The sequence below is a fragment of the Anolis sagrei genome, chromosome 6, assembly GCF_037176765.1.
Source record: "Anolis sagrei isolate rAnoSag1 chromosome 6, rAnoSag1.mat, whole genome shotgun sequence".
NCBI lineage: Eukaryota > Metazoa > Chordata > Lepidosauria > Squamata > Dactyloidae > Anolis > Anolis sagrei.
In genome coordinates, this window is record NC_090026.1 from 43,422,885 (window position 1) to 43,448,764 (window position 25,880).

General features: G+C 40.0%; 2 protein-coding genes across 6 annotated transcripts in view; one reads left to right on the forward strand and one right to left on the reverse strand.

Annotated features, from left to right (window-relative positions):
* Positions 1-9,726, reverse strand: part of CDK12 (cyclin dependent kinase 12) — a 55,230-nt gene extending 45,504 nt beyond the window's left edge. For 2 of the 3 annotated variants that reach the window (XM_060781078.2, XM_060781077.2), the window contains exon 1: positions 7,677-9,726. In XM_060781078.2, coding sequence (XP_060637061.2) covers positions 7,677-8,728 — 1,052 coding nt within the window. In that variant the 5' untranslated portion in view covers positions 8,729-9,726. The remainder of the gene's footprint in view (positions 1-7,676) is intronic. The other variant, XM_067470043.1, reaches the window with a different exon arrangement.
* Positions 9,727-13,032: 3,306 nt separating this feature from the next.
* The window catches only part of MED1 (mediator complex subunit 1), a 28,044-nt gene continuing 15,196 nt past the window's right edge, over positions 13,033-25,880 (forward strand). Inside the window, exons 1-9 of one of the 3 annotated variants that reach the window (XM_060781081.2) lie at positions 13,033-13,219; positions 16,877-16,998; positions 17,889-17,967; positions 19,540-19,594; positions 21,378-21,510; positions 21,827-21,855; positions 22,961-23,032; positions 23,943-24,017; positions 25,126-25,199. In XM_060781081.2, coding sequence (XP_060637064.2) covers positions 13,192-13,219; positions 16,877-16,998; positions 17,889-17,967; positions 19,540-19,594; positions 21,378-21,510; positions 21,827-21,855; positions 22,961-23,032; positions 23,943-24,017; positions 25,126-25,199 — 667 coding nt within the window. In that variant the 5' untranslated portion in view covers positions 13,033-13,191. The remainder of the gene's footprint in view (positions 13,220-16,876; positions 16,999-17,888; positions 17,968-19,539; positions 19,595-21,377; positions 21,511-21,826; positions 21,856-22,960; positions 23,033-23,942; positions 24,018-25,125; positions 25,200-25,880) is intronic. The other 2 variants (XM_060781080.2, XM_067470044.1) reach the window with 2 other exon arrangements.

Below are 25,880 nucleotides of genomic sequence, written 5' to 3' on the forward strand. Positions count from 1 at the left end.
CATCTTTACACCATATTCCAAACTAACTGACATCTTTTTCAGGTCAGGATCTATAAGGCTTCTGCTCAAAAGTACTTGAGGGTTGGAATGTGTGTCATTAAACACTCAAACTTCACAGATGCTAGAATGCGGGTGAAAATTTAAGAAAAATCCTTCAGGGTTTGGAGAAAAGTGTCTGTCAAAGTTATGCATAGTTTCAAACAAATCTCTTTTCTTTTTAATGCTGAAACAAACACCAGAAAGGAGCCAGGTGGAAGGAGATGCCTTTGAATGAGCTTTTCCCTCACATATTGTCCATTTGTCTATATGATGCCCTGCAAGTCTCCATGTCCTCAGTTACAGACTACTGAGCTATCTTTCTTTCAGGACCAAGATGACCACCCAGCTCAGAAACTGAAAGGGAATCTCAGATATATTGTACTGTGCATGATATAAACACAGGCTATCCAAATTCAATAAAGCATTCCCGAAAGCTTCTTGGCCATCCCAGAAATGTGGAGTACAATGGATATTAGGGAACCAGATGGGACCTGTGAATCACCAGTTGGCCATTCTAGTTCTAAAACAATTAGTTAAAGTAGTTTTGTATGTCAGATCTTAGGAAGTCAGCAATTACTTTCATCTAAACCAGTCCTAAATAGGAACTATAAAACCTCATCTGTAACAACAACTAAACAATGTTACGCCACACAAATTAACAATTTGCAGTCAAATGTTTTCAAAGGTTGCAACACATCCACAGAAGTGCAATTGAAAGCTCACTCATCCAAGCAAGTGGCAGAACCACTGTGAGGCCTTCCTCTTACAGGTAGTTTTATAATTTGAGAATACTTTTAACTATCTGTATTAGAAGACTTATAGTCAGTCTTGAAAAATAATCCCACCTGCCTGAGTCACTAAACATGCAAAATTGTAAGCACTGCTGTTTATCACAGGCTGCCTAAAATTAAGCTCAAAGATGCAACTGCCCAAGGGTCAGAAGGCTGTAGAAGAGAACAAACAGAACACAAGGTTGACTAAAAAAACCCCACTATGACCAAATGAGTGTTTTAGGAACATTTCATACCATTTAGTAAATGCAGCTGAACTCACCTATAGGCCAGTTACTCCAGCTTTGCTCTGTGTCCAGATTAGGCTGGCAATTAATAACTACAGAGTTCACATTGGCTGCTTTGCATAGTTCAAACTGCCTGCTAGGCTTCCCATACAGAATATATTAATATTGGGACACCAACCCTAACAATTACGGCCCTTATTCTAAAACCCCTAAGAAAAGTCTGCAACAAGACAATGTCATGCTTTCCCTGCCGAGCTTAATGGAGGGCAGAAGTGACAGCGCCATCCACTAAGCAGATAATTTGTCTGTGTTGAGGAGACCCATTTATTTTACATAGATAGTCCAAGCAACTTTTTCTTCTCACATTGCTTGGACAAGTCATTTGAACCTGTAACCATAGTCCAGTGAGTAAGTTGTATATTCAAATACAGCAGGAAGCTTTAGTACACACAAAGATTGCACAGACTTGCGATGAAATACTGTTTTCAATATTGTAGCTCTTTTATATCGGTTTAGGGATGTGGATTTTTGTTTCATATCAGCAAATTAAAGTGTTTTGAATACTTTTAAGTCCTGTATGTTTACTGTTTACTTCCCAAAGACAGCTTACTGGGCCACATATTACAAAATAAAAACATGAAAGCAAGTTGTAAAAAGTAGGAAATCTGAGAACATTTGTGAATTTAGAATACCAAATTCCTATAAAACCAGCATACATTTTTAAAGCTTTATGACCCTCAATTCTGCATGCTTGTGTTATTGGTAGTTCCTCTATTTCTTTATCATGACTGGGCAGGTCTGATGATGCAACTGAACTGCAATTCCCATAGTCCTTCTCCGCTGGTTATGCAGGAAAGTGATAGGAGCTGCATGCCAGAAACATCTGGATTGTCATAGTTTCACATTCCACTTGTAAGCTATCTGCAATACTGCTGTAATTTCAGCATGACTCCAAGCCCCTTGCTTTTATTTGATCAAAGACACATAAGAAGAACTGCAAGTAGCTTGCCTCTGCTTTTTATCATTGATTTTCTGAAGGCTACTTTGATACCATCAGAGACTTCTGTATCTACTAGCCATATTTATTTACTAACTATGTAAGATTATCACTTCCAACTGTGTTCTACAAAACATATAGTCAACACTGCATTCCATTATGGTATTTTACAAGAGTCATCTTTATCATAGGAGCCTCCAGTGACGAAGTGGGTTAAACCCTTGTGCCGGCAGAACTGAAAACCAACATGTCGGAGGTTCGAATATAGGGAGAGCGCAGATGAGCTGCCTGTCAGCTCTAGCTCCCCATGCAGGGACATGAGAAGCCTCCCACAAGAATCCCTTAGGCAACATCCTTACAGACTGCCAATTCTCTCACACCAGAAGCGACCTGCAATCTCTCAAGTTGTACCTGACACGAAAAAAAATTGTTGTTTTGGACTGGTGGCCTACGTGGACACTTCCAGCACACAGGAAAACTTCTCCCACTTCAGACCTACAGCATTTTTCTGATCCACATCTGATGGTTCAACTTCTCTCTCAAGGTACAATATTTGAACCACAATGATCAACAACTGCTTTCTCATAACTGGCAAGAAACAGGCAGTCTGCCAAACCCTGCACCTCTGAATTGGATCTTTTCTCAGGAAAATATTTGCCTGATTGTGGATCCTACTAAGTTTTAAGTATTTACTTACCTAAATTGAAATGATTTTTCTCTCTCTGTTAATACCAATAAGTAATTGCAGAGGAAGGATATGTGCTATTTTACAGAAAAGCATTTACATCCTGCTTCTGTAGGAAAGGGGGATGCAGAACATATAGTACAACGCATATCTAAGTTGCTGGAAAACAATTTTTAAAAAGTAGATATTCTCACAAAGCCAATAAAGTAAAAAAGAGAGCATGAAAAAAATGATTAGATGAGATGTCCCTTCATGTGTGTATGTGTCTTCAAGTTGCCTATTGATCTATGGTAACATCATGAATCTAATAGGGGTTTCTTAGGAAAGGAACACTCAGAGGTTGTTTTGCCAGTTCCTTCATCTGAAATACAGCTGACAGCACCTCCACTCCAAGTGCTAACCGGACTCAATCCTGCTTAGCTTCCAAGATCTTTAAGATATTTAGGCAATTATGTCCCCTTGTGCCGCATATATTTAAAAGCATCATTCCATGTTACTGTATGTCCCATTCAGGGCATTCTACAAAATGCATTGTAAGGACTCAGCTGAGGAGACATCTTTACAGTGATGGTTTTTGCAGTCTCCTCAAACTAACAACTGGGGAACATTAAACACAGAATGCATGGGGTAGCCGTGTTTATTGTAATAGTTGTAGTAAAACCTGTATAAGGTGAACAATATTAAATGAAGCAATCTATACCAGAGAGAAAAATTCTGATAGTACTTGCTTTTATCAAGTAGGAAATTAAAGTTCTATCTCTCCAGTATTTAGCCTACATTGCTTTAAAGTAGCTGAGATCAGGCAAATTGGTGTGGTATGAAAGATAGAAAAGTTGGTTTAAATTGCAACTGAGTCAACTCAGATAAATCCCAGAATTTGTTTTACAGAGTAAACAATAACTGGACAATAAAAAAAAAAAACCACATCACATAATTGTGGCATCTCTTTTCTGCCATAACAGGTACTGATTTTGTCAATAGCAATTGTTTCAAAACCATTTCTCTGATAAATGTCGTATACTACTATAATTAATTTTTCTATCATTAACACCACCACTAGAAAGAGATAGAAACGGTAAAAAAATCAGAAGAAAGTAACTTGCCCTAGACATCCAGTGTTCATGAGCTGAGAGGATTTGATCTCTAAGTATTCAAAGCAATGTTTGTTTTATATTTACAGGATGCTAGGCACTGCAGAAAACACAAGGGAGCGTATACTCAAAAGGCAAGTTTGCTCATCCAATGTGCTAACTGCAGGAAAACAATGTGGACAGCAGTCTTGTTAGTAGTCAGTTTGCCTCACACAATGATTTGTAGTAACCACTATTATGAAGGTACCAGTACAATTAATAAAAACCTTCCTCACTCTGAGTAAAGCAAATAGGGCAAAAACAAAAATCAGATAGTGTAAACAAAATATTGACAAGGATCTGAGTAAAGGATTAAACAAGATGTCTTTCAAATTTGGAAAAAACTTATAATTGATTATTAAAAGTACTCACTGTTCTTCAGGCCAATTTAAAGAATATACCCGACTCCAAAGTGGTATTTATAAATATTAGAAGATGCAATCAAACTGAATTTTAAGATACTGATTATTTTGCTCAGCTGAGAGTATATGTTTACATCCAACATAAAACCTAGATTACAGCACAACAGTTCCATAACAAGTATGAAGAAATTTCACTTTACCAAGTGAAACCTGATCCATTCTGATAAAAGTAACAGTTCAAGACAGAACCACATGGATTCCCTAGCCAAATATTGTTAACAAGAAGTTTAAGAGAATTCAGCATCACAAATACTACTAATATCCAAGACTTCTGTGTTTAGTCTGTGTTGATTTCAAGACTTGATGGTCACTGTTTTTTTATTGGAAGTGGCTAGAGTCAGGACAATAGTTCTGAATTTATGGAAATGTTTGTCTCAACATGGGGTGGGTCAGTAATTTAGAAATACGGTGTGTGCAAGATACTCTAAACAAAAAGCAAGACTAAGGATAAATGGCCAACTATCAAATTGGATAGAAATACAAAAGGGAACACAAAGTTGCCCATTGTCACTCTTTTTGTTTATATGGATGTTAAAAGTGTTAAATAATAAGGTCAGAGAAAACAGACATATCAAAGGAGTGAAAATAAAAGGGCAAGAATTTAAAGTTAAGGCATATGAAGATGACATGGTGGTCATTACAGAAGATACTATAAAGAGTATAACAAATTTGATGGGAATAATTAGTAAGTATGGAAGTGTGGCAGGTTTTAAAATAAATAAAGAGAAAATAAAAGTTTTAAACTAAAAATCTTTCCAAATTAACATTGAAAAACTGGAGAATGGTTCAGTGTGTAAGGTCACAAGGAAAGTTAAGTATTTAGGAATATGGATAATAAAAACAATTTATATCAAGTTAATTATGGAAAGGCATGGAAGGAGGTTAAAAAGACCCAGACAGATGGTAAAGGATTCAATTCTCCTGGTTAGGAAGGATATCCATGTTAAAAAATCAAAAATTTAATGAAAGTGCTGTTTCTATTTCAAAATTTACTAATAATTAAGGAGTGAAGATTTTTGAAAAATTGAGAAAATAATTGGTTAAATTTATATGAAATGAAAAAGGGCTAGAATTGCATATAGAAATCTAACAGATGCAAAAGATAGAGGGTTAGCACTTCCAGATCTTAGATACTATTATGAAGCTGAAGGCTTTAGTTCGCTAAAGGACTGGATATAATTAGAAAATTGAGCTTTACTTAGTCTATAGGGGTACAATCTACAATTCGGGTGGCATAACTACATGTGGTATGGAAAAGATCAGTATAATAAAGATTTTAGTAGGTATCCCATAAGAGCTAGCCTTCTAGTAATGCAGAAAAGATACAAAGAAGGGATGGAGCAGAAAATCCCTCTACAGCTGTGCCCTTGGGAAGGAGTGTTAAAACCAACATTCAATGAGGAACTGAGAACTTATAGGGAATATCTAATCGAAGACAAAGGGCAATTGAATTTAAAAGGGAGAGAAAAGTTAGGGATAAATGACTGGTTTTATTATCAATTACAGGATATATTTAGGAAAGACAATAAAATTGGGTTGGCTAAAAAAAATCGGAGTTGGAAAATTTTGGGGGATTGATTGATTTCCAGGTTATACAAATATATTCTAGAGCATAACCTGGAAGATAATGAAATAAAACCGGTAATGATTTCCTGATCCAGAGACTTAGAGAAAAATATAGATTTGGATAATTGGGAATACTTATGGAAAAAAGGATTTTTCAATAGTGGGTTTTGTCAGAGAAAACATATATAAAATGTTCTAAAGAAGTTAAATAAATCCTGAATTGATGGCTAAAATTGATAGATCCCAAAATGTAAAGCGCAGAAAGGCACCTTCTTTCATGTTTGGTGGACACGTATGGTGGTTAAAGTTTTGAAAAAAGGCGACTAAGGAAACCAACAAAATGATTAATAAGATTGAGAAAAACCCAGAAATGTATTTATTGGATTTGTTTCAAGAGAGAATGGGTAATGATAATGTAGAAATTTGCCAATATAGTTTTGTAGCAGCAAGAATCACAATAGCAAAATCTTGGAAGGGAGAAAAAAAGCTACTTATTAAGGATTGGAGAAGAAAATTAGTAGAGTATATTCAAATGGCCAAGATCACCAATGGCATAAGGGGAGGAAACCGAAGAATTTGCTAGAAAATAGAGGCTGGCCTTTGGGTATTTAAAAAAGAAGACAAAAATAGATTTTGAAATAGCTGAACAGGGGAATTTTTAGTGTAATGATAAGGACAGATTTTTGTTAGATACTAGTTCCACATGGTGTGGTGTCGGAAGTCGTGGGTGGTGATTCACGAATGGGAATGGGGAGGTGGTACGACTGAGGAAATACTTGTATTTTGATTGTTGAATTTTGAAGATTGTATGTTTCCTTTTTCTCCCCCTCATATATCACAATAAAATGTATACAAAAAAGATAATAGTTCTCTCCATCTCTATACCTGACATATTTAATCAAGCTAATTTAGTTTTAATAAAAGAACAACTGGGTTGGTTTCATTCCCCTACTCTCTTACAATACCATTATCAAGGAAGTTTTAAAAGATAATTTCTTGCTTCCATGAACCACTGTACTTGTTTACTGTGTCACGTGATGCCAACAAACTATGGTTCATATTACTTATTTAAATAAAACAGTCTATCAGACCAATAAACGTCAAGAGATAAAAGTTTCCAAAGTCTTCCTTTAAAAAAAAAAACCTCCCCATAATAATGAGACTAACTGTAGTTAGCTTTTGAATCAGACCAGCACCTTACGGGTTTACTTAGAATGCAAAATTATGTGAGATATCATATATATTCTTGTATAAGTTGGCCTCATGTATAAGTCGGGGACAGGCTTGGGGGACCAAACCTGCAGATTTCTGACCCCCAGATAAGTCGAGGGTCATTCCTCAGAGAGAAGAAAGCACCAACGCTACATTAGGGGACCAGCAACCCGTGGCCACCACACTTCCACACACAGGTGTTCATAAAGGTAAGAAGCAAAGCCATGACAGAGTAAAGGGGACTGATGCTTCTTTTAGATTCAGAATTGGTTAAACTCTTGCAGTTTACCATTCAACTTGGAGAAAGGGAGGGTTCCTTTTTAATATAAGAACCACAGTACTCATACTGATCAGTGGATAAGTTGACCCAGTTTTTTGTGGGGTTCATTTGACTATAATTTCAACTTATACAAGGACAAAATAGGTAATTACCAAAGTCTGGAAAGACAAGCAAAAATCTGTTCTCAAATGAGTAATATTGCAAAATAATAATAGTAGCAGTTTTTTTCTGGCCTGAATGGCAAGTATGACTTTAGGATATCAGCACCTTCATTTACACCTGAACAAAAAGTTCAAAATTTCTGATCAATTACAAAAGCTCACGCACCTGGATACAGGACTCCGACTCATTGACCGCTTGGAAACAAAAGGACTGCTGGATCGCCTTCGGTTGAATGGGCTGGGGGACCTTCCGCTGTAAGATCCACTTCCTCTCTCGTAGCTGGATGAACGTCTCCTGTTGTATGGGCTGACCGACCGCTGCCTCCTGCTATAAGGACTGGGAGAACGCATGTTGGACTGGTACGCAGCAGGTTCTTTGTACGGTGGGCTGACTGACGGTCTTCTTGAGGACCCACCTGGACTTTTCTTGTAGGAATCATAATTACTGGATGTGTGTGAGCGTGGAGGGCTGATATCGTAGTCCTGTGTGTACGATGCTCCCGAGGGGCTGTCATCTTGTTTGGGACTGTCTGACCACTTGCGGTGGGGACTCCTGGATTTCCGCTTTGGACTGTCCAGGGATTTATAGCTTTTGGGGGCATCTCTTTTACGGTGACTTTTGCTGCGGTCCTTGTGGCCAGATTTTGCCTCACGCTCTTTCCTGGCCCTTTCTTTATGCAGTTTGGCTGATCGGGACTCCTTGCTGCTGCTCTTGAAAGTCTTAGAGGGATGTTCGTCATTCTCCTCGTGCAGCCTTTTGGAAGCCCCCGACACCCTGTCCTTTGCAGAACTCAACTTCCCCGAGGACTCTTGGTTCCGCTTCTCCTTGTCCACCAGCTTGCTTTTCATCAATTCCCGTACGCGCCTGTGCTGATGGTGACGGTGCCTGTGTAGCCGGTCGCTTTTCTCCGACGTCCCTTTTCTTTCGTCGTTTTCCCTGCGTTCCGGCTTGAGGACAGCTTCATCAGAAAAGGTGTCTGAGTCCGAACTGATGTCATCGTACTCCACCAAAGGCTTGATCATGCCTCCCAGAGCTGTTCCAACGTCTTGGGCCCCCAAGGTTGAATCTTTGGAATGCCTGGACCGGTGTCTCTTGTGCTTGGAGAGCCTGTGCCTCTCTTTGTTGTTTGAGCTCCCGCTGCTGGATACGGCTTCTTGATGCAAGAGCGCTCCTCCTCCTGATTCCTTCTTGACCCCATGTCTCTCTGGGTTTGGCATTCCTTCTCCACTGGGCTCTAAAAGAGGGGGGACTCCTCCAAAACCCCCAACCCTAATTGTCAAAGCCACCCCCTTCCCTTGCGTCACTTCTCTCCTACATCCAGCCACTTTGCTCTTTTCGGCATGCGGTTGTCTTACCAGAGTTTGGAGCTAGAAGGGGATCTAGCCCAAACCACTGCCTAAGACACAGACCTTCAACTTTGAACCCTTAAAGGGGCGGGGCAACTTATATTACAATGGCCCTGCTCCTAGATATCAAGCATGGGGTGGGCAATGACAGGAAGCTAACTTTCCTTAGCTGGAGATTCCAATCTCAAAATGCTAAGGTCAATGTATGGGTCCCAACTACTCCTGGAGATGGATCCCTCCAAACCGTCTAAAAGGAGGGAAAGTTCCTGGAAGTGGCCCCTTCTCTTCCAACTTCAGACCCCTCTAAGCTGTAGGTCTCCCCAAGAATTGGTATAATGGCTTCTCTAGGGTCTGAAACGCCCCCTCGGCTACCAACTCGAGGCCCTGAGTCCTCACGAGAAGGAAGGCCACAGCTGGCTGCACTTTCTCCTTCAAGGCTGCTGCTTCCAAGTTTCTGAGGGAAAGGAGAGAGTGGTGCCGAGGCCTGGCTGGCCGCGGAGGCGCCGGGGGCCCTCGAGGGGGCCACGAGTCCCCTGCTGAGGAGCCCCCTCCGCCTCTCCCTCCGGCCGAGTCCCTAGCAAGGCCCCCACGCCGGGCCCCCCATCCTCCTTTTCCTCCTCCTCGCCCCCTCTTACTTCCCTCCACGAAACGGCGCCGCTTCCAGGTTGGGGGGAGGGGCGGGAGAGGAAAGTGAGGAGGGGAGAAGGTAAGCCGCCAACTCTCGCGAGAACACGGACAAAATTCGCCGAAGCTTCCTGTAGTAACGCGCGGGGGGCTCTTCTGCTCCGTCTTTCTCGCTCTCTCTTCTCTCTATACCTGCTCCTCCAGATATCGCGAGAGCAAGCGCGCGCAAGCTTGCTCTCCTTCCTGCCTGCCTGCCTACCTTCTGGCGCGCAGGCGCACAAGCCGAGTCTCGCGACGCTGCCCCTCAGGAAGAGAAGGGAAAGCGGAAAACCTCCTCCGCTTTCTCGAAACGGGTTTGACCTCTCGCGGGGCCGAAATCTCACGGGAACTCGTTCGAGCGTTTGAACAAAACTTTTATCTGCATGGGGACAATTGCAGAGGCTCGGCGCTGACTTGGTTGGAGAGGGAAGCTGCCACGTTTCGTTGCAAAATGGGAATTGGAAGTCCAAAATACCCGGAGGGTCCAAGTTTGCCCATGCCTGCTTTAGACGGAAAACACTGACTTTGCAGTGCTTTCCCTCTTGTGGTGACAGATTGGCCTGTCTGTCATGATAAAAAGTACACACAAAAATGTAATAACATGTCTGTAGAATATACCATGCGATGTGCAGGGCTTGATGAATGCAAGGCTGGGGTTAAAATGGCTGGAAGAAACATTAACAAACTTAGATATGCAGATGATACCGCTTTGATGGCAAAAAGTGAGAAACTGAGGAGACTTCTAATCAAGGTGAAAAAAGAAAGCGCAAAAGCTGGGTTGCAATAACACATTAAAAAAAACAAGATTATGGCAACAAGAATGATTGACAACTGGAAAATAGAGGGAGAAAACGAGGTCATGGCAGACTGTATTTCTATGCGCAAAAATTAACTGCAGACGCAGACTGCAGCCAGGAAATCAGGAGATGCTTACTTCTTGGGAGGAGAGCAATGTCCAATCTTGATAAAATAGTGAAGAGTAGAGACATCACACTGGCAACCAAGATCCGCATAGTTAAAGCAATGGTATTCCTCATAATCACCTATGCACGTGAGAGCTGGACCATAGGGAAGGCTGAATTTCCTGAAGTATGGACTGGTTGGATCTTCTCACTGTCCAAGGCACTCTCAGAACTTTCCTCCAACACCACAGTTCAAAAGCATCTATCTTCCTTTGCTTAGCCTTCCCTATGATCCAGCTCTCACATCCGTAGGTGACTAAAGGGAAGACCATTGCTTTAACTATGCAGATCTTGGTTGCCAGTAGGATGTCTCTACTCTTCGCTATTTTATCGAGATTGGACATTGCTCTCTTCCCAAAAAGTAAGTGTCTCCTGATTTCCTGGCTGCAGTCTGCTTTGCAGTAATCTTTGTTAGTGTTTAGAGCGGAAGTATTTGCACAGGCTTGGTAGAAATCATAGACTCTGCAGTTATCTTTGCACCTAAAAATACAAAGTCTGTCACTGCCTCCATGTTTTCTCCCTCTGTTTCCCAGTTGTCAATCATTCTTGTTGCCATAATCTTGGGGTTTTTTTATGTTTAACTGCAACCCAGCATTTGCGCTTTCTTCTTTCACCTTGATTAGAAGTCTCCTCAGCTCCTCCTCGCTTTTGGCCATCAAAGTGGTATCATCTGCATATCTATGGTTGTTAATGTTTCTTCCTGCAATTTTCACCCCAGCCTTGCATTCCTCAAGCCCCGCACATCGCATGATGTGTTCTGCCTACAAGTTGAATAGGTTGGATGAGAGTATACAACCCTGCCATACACCTTTCCCAATCTTGAACCAGTCTGTTGTTCCATGGTCAGTTCTTACTGTTGCTACTTGGTCATTATACAGATTCCTCAGGAGAGAGATAAGGTGATTTGGTATCCCCATACCACCAAGAGCTTGCCACAATTTATTATGATCGACACAAAAGCTTTAGAATAGTCAATAAAACAGAACTCAACCATTATATTGTAATATAAGAAAAAGGAATCTGCGAACCCCACCTCCTTCAAGATGAACTGAACCACCTCAACTGGGCTCTACAGGCCAATGGATACTCCACCTCAGACATCAGAAGAGCTGCAAGACCAAGAACAAGCCACAAGAGTAAAGATGAAGATTCACCCAGAGGAAAAGTGTTCCTGCCATACATCAAGGGAACCACTGACCGCATAGGGAAGCTGATGAGGAAACACAACTTACAAAGTATCTACAGACCCACCAAGAAAATCCAACAAATGCTATGTTCAGCAAAGGACAAGAGGGATCTTTTCACTTCTGCAGGAGTCTACCGTGTACCATGCAGCTGTGGACAAGTCTACATAGGGACCACCAAACGCAGCAGCTCCCAAACACGAATCAAGTAACATGAAAGGCACTGCAGAATACTTCAACCTGCGAAGTCAGCCATAGCAGAGCACTTGATGAACCAACCTGGACACAGCATATTATTTGAGAACACAGAAATGCTGGACCACTCTCACAATCACGATGTCAGACTACACAGAGAAGCCATTGAAATACACAGGCATGTGGACAATTTCAACAGAAAGGAGAAACCATGAAAATGAACAAAATCTGGCTACCAGTATTAAAAAAAACTCTAAAATTACAACAGCACAACAACGGAGAGGAAACAAACAAGGACATCTAATCACCTCTCAACAAAGGTTTGCTCCAGGCACTGTCAGGCCATTATATGCTAATCAAGGTGATCAGTTGAAACATTTACACCTAGCTCCAGCAGACAGGAGTCCTTTGTCCTACCCTGGTCATTCCACAGATATATAAACCCCTTTTTCCTAGTTCCAACAGACCTCACAACCTCTGAGGATGCTTGCCATAGATGCAGGTGAAACCTACAACAACCTATTGTAATATTACATGTAATATTACATGTAATATAAATATATAATTATAATATTGTATTAATGTATTGTCGAAGGCTTTCATGGCCAGAATCACTGGGTTGTTGTAGGTTTTTTCGGGCTATATGGCCATGTTCTAGAGGCATTCTCTCCTGACGTTTCGCCTGCATCTATGGCAAGCATCAGTACCTCTAAGGATGCTTGCCATAGATGCAGGCGAAACGTCAGGAGAGAATGCCTCTAAAACATGGCCATATAGCCCGAAAAAACCTACAACAACCCAATTGTATTATTAGTATTATATTGTTTTACATTATAATATATATTACATGTATATACAATATATTGGATTATTAGTAAAGTACAGGAAATTGCAGCATGAACTGTATTATATGATCCAGGCTTGGGCAAACTTCGGTCCTCCGGGTGTTTTGGACTTTGTCTAAAGCGAAGGAATTGCATTGGACGTTTTCCTGATGGGTGAAAGAGCGTGACCTGTTTTGTTTGTTTATTTTTTTTTTTTCAAGGGAGGTGGAAATGAAAGCCTCGCGAGAAGTGCTTTCTGCCGCTAGATTGGCTGACTTCCCACGCGCCGCGGCTTCTCTCGCGCTTGTTGCTCTCCACCTCCGGTTTCCCCTCCCAAATCCCGCGAGAGCTGGAAATCTCACGCGGACGCCAGTGGGATGGTGCCTTGCGCGCGCCTCGGGTCTTCTCCTCCGAGCGGGAGACGGGCCTTCCTTCCCCGCCGCATGAGGGAGGGCGGAGCGGGGCGCCGGGCCCCTCTCCTTCCCTGCCTGCCGCTCCGGTGAAGGATGAAGGCCGCCCAGGGCGCCTCGGAGGGTGAGTGAGTCACGCCGGCCTGGGAGTGACACCAAGGCCTCAAAGTGGGAGCACTCCCAATAAAGGCTGCGTTCAGAAACCCCACAAAGAGCCTTGTGTGAGCAAAGCTCAGGTGTGCAGGGCCGTACAGGCGAAGTATCTTATATCCCAAATGAGTTCGCCCCACAAGTGTTTGGAATCTCGGATTTTTGAGGCTTGATCTGCACTATTATATAATGCAGCGTGAACCGAATTATATGATCCAGGCATGGGCAAACTTAATCCCTCCGGGTGTTTTGGACTTCAACTCCCGCCCTGCGGTTAGGAATTGTGAAGTTGAAGTCCAAAACACCCGGAGGGCCCAAGTTTGCCCATGCCTGCTTTAGACTGAAGCTTTATCAACTGACTTTGCAATATTTTGCCTCATACGATGTCTTGTCTGTCATAAAAAGTACAAGCAGAAGTTGAATCACATATAAGACTACAAATAAGACTCTCCTGTTTTTCCCAGGAGCTTGGTTCATGCATTCATCTGTCAGTCATTAAGGGATGGACACATTTGTGAATTGGTCCTCTGAGTAGCATTGATCCACAAAGCTGAAACTGTAGATGTGAACATTATACAGAGTGAGGCAGCATAACTTCCCTTTTTCAAGACTTAATAAAACCCATTGTAAGAATCAGAATATTTTTAATATAATGTAGGCGCATACCTAAAGTTTTGTTTTACGTAGTTTTTAAGATCAAATTAGGCAGGTGACGTCCCTCATTCTCCATACACTGAGTAAACCGATTTCTGGCATTTGTCATGACTCTTACCAGCATAGCAGGCGTTATGTTGGCAGTTTCTTCCTGGATGTTGGTCTTCAAATCTTTTAGGGTCCTTGGACAGTTCACATAAACACGGGATTTCAAAAAGCCCCATAAAAAAAATCACAAGGGGCCAATGCAACCTGAGTCCTGCCACATGCACAATGGAGGACCTTCTTGCAGCAACACCAGAAGCACTCCAAGTGGCCAGATACTGGTCAAAGGACATTTAATCAACTACCAAATTCACAAATTTTGTATTTTGTCTGTTTGTTTGTTTGCTTTGTTCTGTTAGAAATGTAATATAATTGCCTGGTTGCTGATGGCTCGATAAATAAACAAGGGGCCAAATCTGGAGAGGAGGCCAGCCACTCCCAAATCCGCTCAAAAAGTAGGCCTCAACAGCAAAAGCACGCTTCTCACTGTTCCAACGCATGATGGCGACTGAACTGTGTCAGGACAAAACTTTATACTCCCGCCTCTCGAACAAGACCCCTAGCGCTCCTCTACGTTTTCAACCGCCTGAATGGCGCGCATTTTAAAAAAGGAAGTTATGTTGCCTCACCCTGTATTTGCTACCACTTCCGGTCCAGTAGACTGCATCAACGACCCAACGGCTGCTCTGGCCAGAGCGAAGACAGAGGGGAGCAGAAGACGTTTCCATCTTGTCTTTACTAATAATCTAATATAGTATATTGTATATACATATAATATTTATAATATTATAATGTAATACAATATAATACTAGTAATAATAATATGATATTATAATTATATATTTACACTAATAATATTACAATATAATGGTATAGTGCAATAAAGTAATATATAATACTGATATTGTACTATGCTAATAATATAATATATTGTATGAAAATATATATTGTAAGCCACTCTGAGTCCCCTTCGAGGTGAGAAGGGCGGCATATAAATGCCGTAAATAAAAAAAATCAAGAATTTCTCCCCTGTCTGGCTTGGGCCTTGTAATCTATCCACCTTTCCCTTTAGTATCCACCTTGACTTGGTCCTCTGCAGATGCTGTTCCATACTAGATCTCTGCTTAATGAGTACTGTACTGTAATTTAGTTTCTGTGAATAGTTAGAAGGCCCTTCCTTTAGACCAGCCATGGGCAAACTTCGGCCCTCTGGATGTTTTGAACTTGAAATCCCAAGCAACTTACTGGCTGTTAAGAATTGTGGAAGTTGAAAACACCTGGAGAACCCAAGTTTGCCCATACCTGCTTTAGACTGAATAGCTGACTTTGCAATGATTTGGAAGTTATGCTGCCTCACCCTGTATGATATTTGGTAGCAGAGATTATGGCACACTCAGGTAGAAACCAGAATAGAAATATCACTCACTCCCCCAAGCACAGGTAAAAGAACCAAACTTAAGTTAAAGTGTAAAGGGATACTTGACACATAGTTTCAGCGTTTTCAGGTATGGTGAAAGTGTCAGGAAAACAAGCATGTCATCAGCTTTGACTGTTTGACTTCAAGAGTATTCATAGCTTCTTTGAGTCTCTGTTAAGAAAGAACAGTGGCATAAAAATAAATGTAATTATACAGGAACACTTGCTCACTATGTGCTTCATAGTGAGGGGTCACGATGAAAAAAGATGAGTGGGCAAACCCATGCTGTTCCTGGGGAGAAAAGTAGTATGCATGGGACTTAGGAAGAAGGGGTGTGAGCAAGCAAACAATCAACATGCTTTTCTAAACATCCATAGGCTATACCAGTGAGTTCAGCATGCTCTGCCCAGAAAGCGGCACAGGACTACAATGAAAGTAAAAAAGCGCAAATAAAGAAATTGTGTTTATTTCAGATAACACCTCTAGAAATTTCTAGGTGTTCCAACATGACTCTATGGGCAACTTCTGTTGGAAGGTAATCATACAATTGGGTTAGGGAACCCAAAAATTTCTAGAGATCTTAATGTATAAAAATTGCTTGGTCCTCCACCATGATTGGAAGAAGTTGACCACAGAGTCACATTGGAGGGTCTAGAGATTCTTAGAACATTTAAATCAAATCAGAAGTCAAAACCACAGGTATAGAGGGACACCTGTAATATTATATAATGTATATACATTTGTGTGCATGAAGTAAAGTATACTCAACCATCAAAAAGCAAAGTTGTCTATATCTCAGCCACCCATGTTAACTTTCTTGAATTTTACATTATTTTGATTTTCCCCCGCAAATAATTTTTTATTTTGTTTTCAGTGTTTTTAATCAAATGAACAGTAAAAGAGGGGGGGAAATTTGGGAGAGGAGATGGAAAACGTGAGAAAGTATAGTATGCAAGCTACGGAGCCATGTTAATAACGTAAACAGTTCTACACTTGAGTCTACTGTCTCATCTAAATAACATTATACATGTTATTTAGTAGAGAAAAAAATGTAAATGAGAGAAAAAAAATCCAACCGTGATATCTTTTCTAACAAAAATAGATTTTCCTTCAGGATCTATGTTTATTTATTTTGTCTTCTTATATTGTCTCATCATTTCTTGTGTTCTCCAGATCTGCATAGTGAGGGTTCCTTCTACTTATTTTATACATTAACTTATTCAAACTCTATTTTGAACTTTTTGATAAGGTACACAACCTGTGTGAATTTTTCGAATAGAAAAGAATGAGTTGGTTGTGGACTGTCATTTGCTATCGTCTGATGAACCATATTTTCTCTAGATTGCTGCAATGAAAATTAATGTTTGGGACATGTTTTCATTATGTGAGTCATGCTTACATGTGCAGTGTGGTGTATCTTGCTTACAGAGAACTTGAAAAATAATCATGCAGGGAACTTGAATAATATAGTTGCTTCTTAAAATTTAGATTCAAGATACTGTTTATTGATCTCAGTTTCTCTCACAGAATCAGAAAAGCTGAACAAGATGAGTTCGCTACTAGAAAGGCTTCATGTCAAGTTTAATCCCAACACCAGACCTTGGACAGAAACCATGAAACTTGTCCGGCAAGTTATGGTGAGGATTTGGCACAATGTAGGCATATGCATGTGGTGAAACTTCTTGAGAACATGTTTCTATAATTATCATTATCAATTTTTTTCTACTTTTCTAGAGTATTTTACCTTAGCAGTTTGTGAGCGTTTCCTCAAAACCTGTAAAGTTGGCAAATACATAGTGCTCTTATGCATTAAGCTTTACAAGAAAAGGACAATGGTATGATAGCTGGGACCCTACGCTAGTTGTGCAAAGCGGGTCAGAATTAATGAAGGCAATATGTGCGGCAGACAGCGGAACGAGTGAGAGACGCAGCTATGACAGGATAGCAGTGAAATAATTTATCTCAGGAGGGACAGGTTAAGGGAGTCGTTCCATTGCAACAACTCCGCCGCATCTGCGTCTCTCACTTGGTGCGCTCACTCCCACACATGTTCCCCTAATTCAGACCTGTGTTGTGCAAGCAGCGTAGTCTAGGGTCCCAGCTATCATACTATTGCCAAGAAAGGATTGGTGGTGTTAGACATCTGAGATAGGAAAAGTATATGGTCAGGACTAATTATTTTGTTAAGAAATTTCTTAATTCCTGAGAACATAGAAAGCAGGTGTGGAAAACTAATAATGAATGCATGAAAAATGAATAAGAAAAAAACCATTCTCCTGCCAACATTTCGTAGAGCCAAGCTAAGCTATCCTTCATTCACTGGCTTAGTGTGCTCTATATACACAGTCCAGCATTGAGAAGCACAATGCACTAAATTTGGGAATTTAAGTGAAAGTGCAAAAAACAGTCAACTCTTCTGGGAATGCAGTTGATTATGCTTGCTTCTTAGCTGTTCATTCTCTTTTGCAATATTACTGAATGCTTTTTGAAACCTTCTCAACTTTTTGTCTTCCATTTCTGAAAACAGGAAAAACGAGTTGTAATGAACTCTGGAGGTCACCAGAATCTTGTTAGCTGTTTGGAAACATTACAGAAGGCCTTGAAAGGTTTGTAAGACCAAATGAGATCATTGAGATCATCAGAAAGTTGGACATAGGAACTGATGCACCTGAAACTCTGAATGGTTTATTTGAGTATTTTTGAGTCCCACTGTATTGAGAGGGGTATACTTCCTTGCAGATGTGTTTAGGATTGCAGCATTTCTACACATAAGGAGAAAGCAATAGATTTGCTTTGTAGCTGGTATACTGGTTTGCCCTGGCACAAGTTGAGTTCTGTTTCATATCATATGTATTCTCATAAACTTGTAAGCACTTATGGCTTGCCTAAAAATGAACAATTTCTTATACTTCTGCTTCATCTACATGTTTGGAAAAGTACTAATTTCAAATCCTTGCTACAAAAATTGTAATTTTCTGTCCAGCATTCTTGGGGGCCTGTGTAAAATGCTCTTTCCCATCTCTCTGTACCTAGAATATGGTAATTCAGCCACTTTTCTATAACAGGAGAGCCTCGTTTACTCTTAAGGCATCCATAGCTCTTCAGTGACTTCTGTCCATGTTTTCTGAGGGCAGGCTAGGACCAAATTTTCAGTCTAATCTTTTATGAGTGGTTGGTGGAGGTTGAAAATCTTAGGTGTGAGCGAGCAGCCAAGAATTTGTGATTTATCAAGAGAATAAGGTCTGACCATCAGTCTTGTGCTGAATCCTGGAAATGTAGAGGTCAGGGAGAAGTAAAAAGATAATATTTTCCATCTCAGAACCAGAAAAGGCATACGAAGCTTCTGACAGTGATGTTCCTTCTTACTAAGATGTACTTCTACCTTCTTTTCCTGCAGGGTAATCAAGAGTAGTAGCCACTCAGTAGATACAGTAATTAGCCTGTATATTTGTGCCACCCACTTCTAATTCAAGGCAGAATGACAGAGAGACTGCTTTTTACCACCCAGCTAGTCCAGAGTTAAAACACATCATTGTCTTCCCCCAGTGTTTGAGGCTGAGAATGAGCAGGTGTTGGCTCTCTCCTTCTCTGGCTATAGTGATTGATCGGATACCTTAGGTTGTGTAACTTGCCAGAATGTGGGGAGATTCTGTTCCATGGGAATGAGTTCAAATGAAACTGAGGGCAGGCTCATTAAGGCTAATGAATGCAGATAGTTTCCATACTGTCTTTGAACTACTTGATTTACTTCACTAAGTATTCTATCCATTTCCTTGCTTATTTTTGATGTAATTGGGTTTCAGACAGTGAAGCAAATAGTATAATTTGAATGTAAGTGAAAGCCAGATATCATTACTCCTTGTCATTTCCTGCATGATTGGTATGCATCATTGTATAAAAATGCAGAGTTGTTCTCTTTGGAACAGTAAACATTATGAATTGGTTTATAGAACTCAAAACCTAACCCACCTTGTCGCAAGACTTCTAAATAACTCAATAGAAAGAGAAAAGGGAGCATCAGTATTGTTAAATAGAAAACAGAAGTGCTAATGATTTAGGTAAGACCAAAGAAACAGCCCATATACCAACTTGGGGAAAAAAATCCATTAGACTTGCTGAAATGTATTTAAATTAACCTACATCTGTACAAAGATCTAAACTAACTGTTTTCCTCTCAGTAACATCACTCCCTGCCATGACAGATCGCTTGGAATCCATTGCTCGACAAAATGGGTGAGTCATTTTTTATCCTATTAAAGGTATTAGTTATTTTGGGGGGAAAATCATGGTATTCTCACTGGCAATAAGATTTGCTGGAAAAGATATACCAGTCCCGGCATGGAAGTAATCAATGTCAACTTCAACACAAATATAGCATGTTTAATCTTGACACAGAAGCCCTTTAAAGTAGCAACACTGGAAGCAGTCTTGCTTCCCTTATAGTATGATATACAGTGATGTGCAACCTGTGGGTTCCCATGTTGGACTACAACTCCCAGAAATCCCAGTCAGTTTACCAGCTGTTAGGATTTCTGGGAGTAGAAAATTAAATCATCTAGGAACTCACAGGTTGAGAACCACTACTCACATTCTGTAAGGAATTAAAGACGTGGATGTTTCGTCGTGCATTGGATTGATGACTCCTGTGACAGATGACCTGTATCATGACCGAATCATGACCTGAATCTGAATTCCTATATTACATCACTATATTTTAAGTTAAGCCGAATTGATTCTGTTTAATCGCTCTGTTTCCATGATATTTCCTATGGCACTATATGTTTCTATCCACCTTATTGAACCACCCTATCCTTTAACCAGTTCGCATAGTGGCCTCCTTCCCCCCCCCCCCCCCCAAAATTAGTCTGCTGTTGCTTTTGATGTTTGTTTATTATTGTTTATGATGTTTTATGCTATCATAATTTGTTGTTCTGTTTTTAATTGTGTGTTGCCTTGGGCTTGGCCCCATGTAAGCTATCCCGAATCCCTTTAGAGAGGTGGAGGCGGGGTAGAAAAATTAAGCTCTTCTTCTTCTAGCAGATGTCACCCCATGTAATGTGAATGCTTGGATTGCAAATTATATCAGTATTGTGAAAGGAAAGCTTACTTTGAAATGTATCATTGAAAGAAATTGGATTATTATCTCTACTAACTGTAAAATCAAGAAAATGTAATAAAATAGTTCTCAAACAATCATTGCTATTTACTCTAAATGGGAGAGTGAAAATAGCCTTCCTACTTCAATAACAAGTCTTTATTAACCTCGCACAGATCTCTTTTGCTGGTATGTTTTTCACCTCTACTTTACATTTAAGAGATAATATAACTTCCAAGAAGTAACATTTTTGCACGTTTTGTTAATAGTTTAAGCTTGCCGAAAGTAAGGAAAAAAGCAATACTCATGACAGCTTCTGCTAGCAAATTAATTGTTTGAATTGCACAAGAGAACCATAGATTCTACTTTATTTCCATTATGTTCAGGGGCAAGGGCTGAGGTGAGGAGGCGAAGAAGTGAACAGAATATTAATAGAAAAAAAACTATAAGGATAGTGTAGAGCACGAATGTTTTAAGCCAAATGATCATTTATTCCCATGAAATCAGTAAAACAAATTAGTTTTGACTTCTGTATTGCTGATTTCTTAGGGGAACTAATATAATATAGACCAATTACATTGTTGTCAGTTATGAGCCTCTAGAAGTGTGTGTGGGGACTAGGTATTTGTATGCTTTTCAAGTTACCTCTTGACTTATGGCAACGTGAACGTCATACAGTTTTCTTAGAAAGGGGGTACTGAGAGAAGATTTGCCATTGCTTTCTTCAAAAATATAGACTGCAGCAAAATGACATTCCCTAGTGATCTCCCACCCAGATTCTATACAAGGCTGACCTTGCTTAGCATCCAAAATCAGATAGGACCTGGTACCTCCAGAAGATGTTGATCATTATCTTGGGATTTGCTGGTATTTGACAAAAGTTGTTAAGGTCTGAGTGTCTTTTTCTTCCCTCTTTTTAAGCCTGGGATCTCACCTTAGTGCAAATGGCACAGAATGTTACATAACTTCAGACATGTTTTATGTGGAAGTTCATTTGGATCCTTCTGGACAACTGTGTGATGTCAAAGTAGCACATCATGGAGAAAATCCTGTGGTAAGTAGGATATACTGATCTGCCTAACCAGACTTCTACCTTTGATTTCACTTTGTTTAGATGTGTATTTTCACATTGTTTGTCCAAACACCATAAAAGGGCCAGATCTTTTAGTTTTCCAACTGTGGGAAGGAGAAAGTCAGCTGCCCATCTGCTGTAGAGCTCAATGGAGAGATGTTTAGATTCAGAGGAGTAACTGTACCTAAATGAAGGTGATATCCACTGTAGCCCTGTACATGTTAAGGATGTACCATTTGAACTAAAAATGACAGCAACTTTAGATGACTTTTGAGATACATGTCCTTTTTTGTTATAGAGTTGTCCAGAATTGGTGCAGCATCTAAGGTGAGTACTATATAAAATTCATTGCTTACTACCTTTCTTTTGGACACCAGTGCTGTTGTATGGCTATGGTTTTCTGGCTGTTATCATTCTTTTCTACAGAGAATAATAATGAATTGTTCTTCCCACCCACTCCTGTAAGCAAAAATGTGCAAATATTACTATTCTGTGGTTACATGCTGACATTTCAATTTATTTTAGTATTTTAGGCTACCTTAAAGGCTATTTGGAACATAGAGCCCATACCTGTGTTCAGGCAATATGTTTCTCAACAGAGGATGGATTGAAAGCATCCAAATGGTTGGAGTCCCATCAGCCCAAAACCAGTTTATATTCCCAAAACCTGTCAAAATAAAAATAATTCTATCTTTAGCAGAAGGACAACAGAATGAATTAAATTTCCTTCTGTTGGCAGGGAGTTGAGAGTTTGAAAGAAGATACTTTTCTCTTAGGTTCCTTTTGGAGAAGTGACCACTGGAGGCAGCATCAAATGGAGGTCATTTCCAAATATCTTAAAACCTGAACAGACTCACATGGTAGAGTAATATTACAAATGGCTTGTCCCAAAGCCACATGGTCTTTGTAGATTCTAAAACAGTGCTTTGAATTGTGTCCAGGAGCAGATGAGTAGCTATTTGTAAAATGGGAATTGCATTCTCCCTGAGGTTGGCCCCAGCCATCTGCAAATGCAGCCCTGACTCCAGGAGTATGACTCGAATGCTAGCCTGATTCTTCAAGAGAATGTAACTTTATGCAGCATGCTGAATCCCTATTCACTGGTTTCCCTTTCAATTAGGCATTTCTCTTTTGTCTTCATTAAATGCCAATGTGTTCCCCTCATCCAGGCTATCATTTGTACTAAATACTGGTTCATTTCCTTTAGATTTTAAAAGATGAGCTGGATGCAGTCAGCATACCGATAGCAGTGAACCCCAAACTCAAGGGACCTTCACAAAGTTGTGTCATGTATCTGTTAAATAGCACAAAGGGGCACTATAAGTAAAGGACAGGCTCTTCCCAGTCCAATGCCTCATAAGAATACCATGGCTGATGATATTAAAAACCATCCAGGTTCTTTTGAGCTTAAGGTCTTTTTCTTACTTTGCAGAGAGAGAGATTTTGATGAATTTTCTAAGCACCTTAAAGGCCTCGTTAATCTGTATAAACTGCCAGGTGACAAGTAAGTATTTTATTACATAATTTCTATTGTGTGAAATCTTTCTGTAACTTGACCAAGTATTTGTGTTATTTTTGTGTGCAAGCAGTTGACAGTCTGTACATCTGGATGCACATCTTCTCATATACCTCATAACTTACTTCCAATGTCACTCATTTTCTTTTCAACATTTAAACAATACTTCCTAGTCACCTCAGCTTTGGATGAGGAAGCAAATGTAGGGTTGGGGTAGCCTGCAGCAGGTGCTAAAATAACAAATGAGATGTATTCAGAATTCTGCAAGCACGGCTGGATCCTATCTTCAGTGATTTTTAAAATGATTGCGGGGCTAAATACAGCTGTTGCAGTAACTGGTAGGATAGATTTGGTAAGAAAAATACTGTTGCAGTGAGGCTTCGATCCCAGAGCACTGTAAAAGGTGCTGATCAGAGTCTTGTTTCTCCAGTCTTTGCTGTCATTATGTGGATGTTATGAAAACTGCATCAAGAAGATATCTAGGAAAGCAGTGTATTCTAGTTGGAAATATTTTTAGAGTGAGGAATTATGGCTCCCCATATGCCCCCCCCCCCCCCCCCCGGTGTTTTCCTCCAATATGAATGCAGGTGCAGTTTAGACAGCATGACAGTGATAAAAAAATAGATCCATCTTTATGCCCATTTACTTTATTTCCTAATAGGAAGGTGTTTTAGGCTATATGAGATCTCTGTTGGATCCTTGGCTCGATAGCAATCTTGATAAGCTCAGGAAAAGTATCTTCCTTGGAGTTTGGAGGTCTATTGACAGCCAGACAGTTCTTGCATTTGTTATCAGTGCAATCTTGTCCATATCTGCCATTGAGTTCAGTGGAATGTACTTTCAAGGCACTGTTTTAAATGCCACTTACCTATTTTTAATGAAATCTTCTTTCTTTCAGCAAACTGAAAACTAAAATGTACTTGGCTCTTCAATCCTTGGAACTCGATCTTACAAAGATGGCAGTCATGTACTGGTAAGAGCATTTTACCACATTGACCTCAGCACTTACTTTTAGCTCAATAAGCTTCGGTATAGTCTAGAAAATGAAATATTGAGTTTGGAAGAATCTAACCTAACATCCATTTGAAGCATGGGTTCACTAGATATCCTTGTGTGGGTAATAGCCCATTTCATTACACACATCCTTTCTCATAGTGCTGTAGCCCTGAAAAACTCTAAATGGAAGGAGTGCTGTCCACACTAACTCTGGCCTTCAATTTGCTATGACACTCTTATTTGCTTCTCCTGAAACAAGCTGTAGCTCCTTCCCATTTCATCTCCAGAAAGGAAAAGTAGTTACCTCTTTGTAGATCCTAACCTGCAATCCTATACATGTCTTATGTCAGGGTGTAAGTTCCACAGGGGAGTAATAAGACTGACATCTGAATAAATGACTTGTGCTGTTAGTGTCGTAAACCTAAGTCTTCAGTTGGGACATGTAACTAGTAGGGCTGGGCGGTTTCGTTTCGTTAATTCGTAATTCGTTAAAAATTCGTTATTTTTTTATAATGAAACGATAACGAACCATTCTGGAGCAACTTAAAAACGAAACGAATTTTTAAATTCGTTTCGTAAATGCTTCGGATTCGTTATGTATTTGTTTCGTTATCGGTTTGAGGTCGTTTCGTTATTATTTCCGCATGTCTGGGGCAAGTTTTATAGTTGTTTTTTGTTTAATTAGTGAAAAAAAATTATAATATCACACCAACAGTCAACAACAGAGGGAGAGGGAAGCTTCAGAAGTTCCCCCTGTCCCATTTAGAGGTTTTTTAGCGTATTGCGCGGTCGCGTCCGCCATTAACGAATCGATTCGTTATTGTTTCGTATTTGTTTCGTTAATGTTTCGTAATTTTTTTAACATTTACGAAATTTCGTAAATATTGAACTTTTTAAAAGAAAAATTTCGGAATTCTTTTAAATATCGAAACGCAAAAACCCCCAAAAAACGAATCGATTTTAGAAACAAATTTTTCCGTTGTTACCCAGGCCTAGTAACTAGTCTAGTGAAACAAGGTCACAAATGAGACTGTTTCAGTTCTGCACCCAGTGTGTTATATGTTTCTGATTCTGTCTGTTTCTAGGCAAGCCACCAATGCAAGTCCTTTGGACAAGATTCTGCATGGAAGTGTGGGCTATCTCACTCCAAGGAGTGGAGGTAGGAGACGATCTTACTCTAAAGATGTATAGCAGGAATAAGGATAGATTCTTTGTATCCACTCAGCAATCCTGCTAGCTTTTTCTGAGGAATAGCATATGATAGAAGTTCCCCAAGCAACAGTAGCCTTGGGCTGGAAAGAGTGGGAAAAACGGGAAATTAAAAAATGGTTTGACTATTTAGCTGATTGTATGCTCCAGGATTATTCTTGTGAAAGGAGGTTGAAATGCGCAACTGGCATCTGTAAAAAGAATTGAGACTTGAAATGGGGAACTCTGATAGCTAGAGTAAAAGGAAAAAATATATAAAGAACTCAATCGCATCCTCTTCACAATTGATCAATTCAAATAATACTTGAAATGAAGACACAACTGTTCCCAGTGGGTGGGGGAGGAAAGAAAAACTGGTAGACACAAGAGGCTGATAAGGGTGGGATTAGGATTGGTAAGAGTAAGTAAATAAGATACATTATATTGAGTGAAAATGTAAGTGAAATTTCATTATTTGGATTTTATTATTTGGATTTATACTTGTGTTTAAAAAAACTTTTTAAAACCTTGTGAAATGATTGATGCTCGACTATGATGCTGACAGGAAATTACAGTCTATGCAAAGCCCATTTCCACTTGTCTCTTGTATAGATTAGCATTATGGTTCAGAATGTTGTTTGCTTTAAGTAAA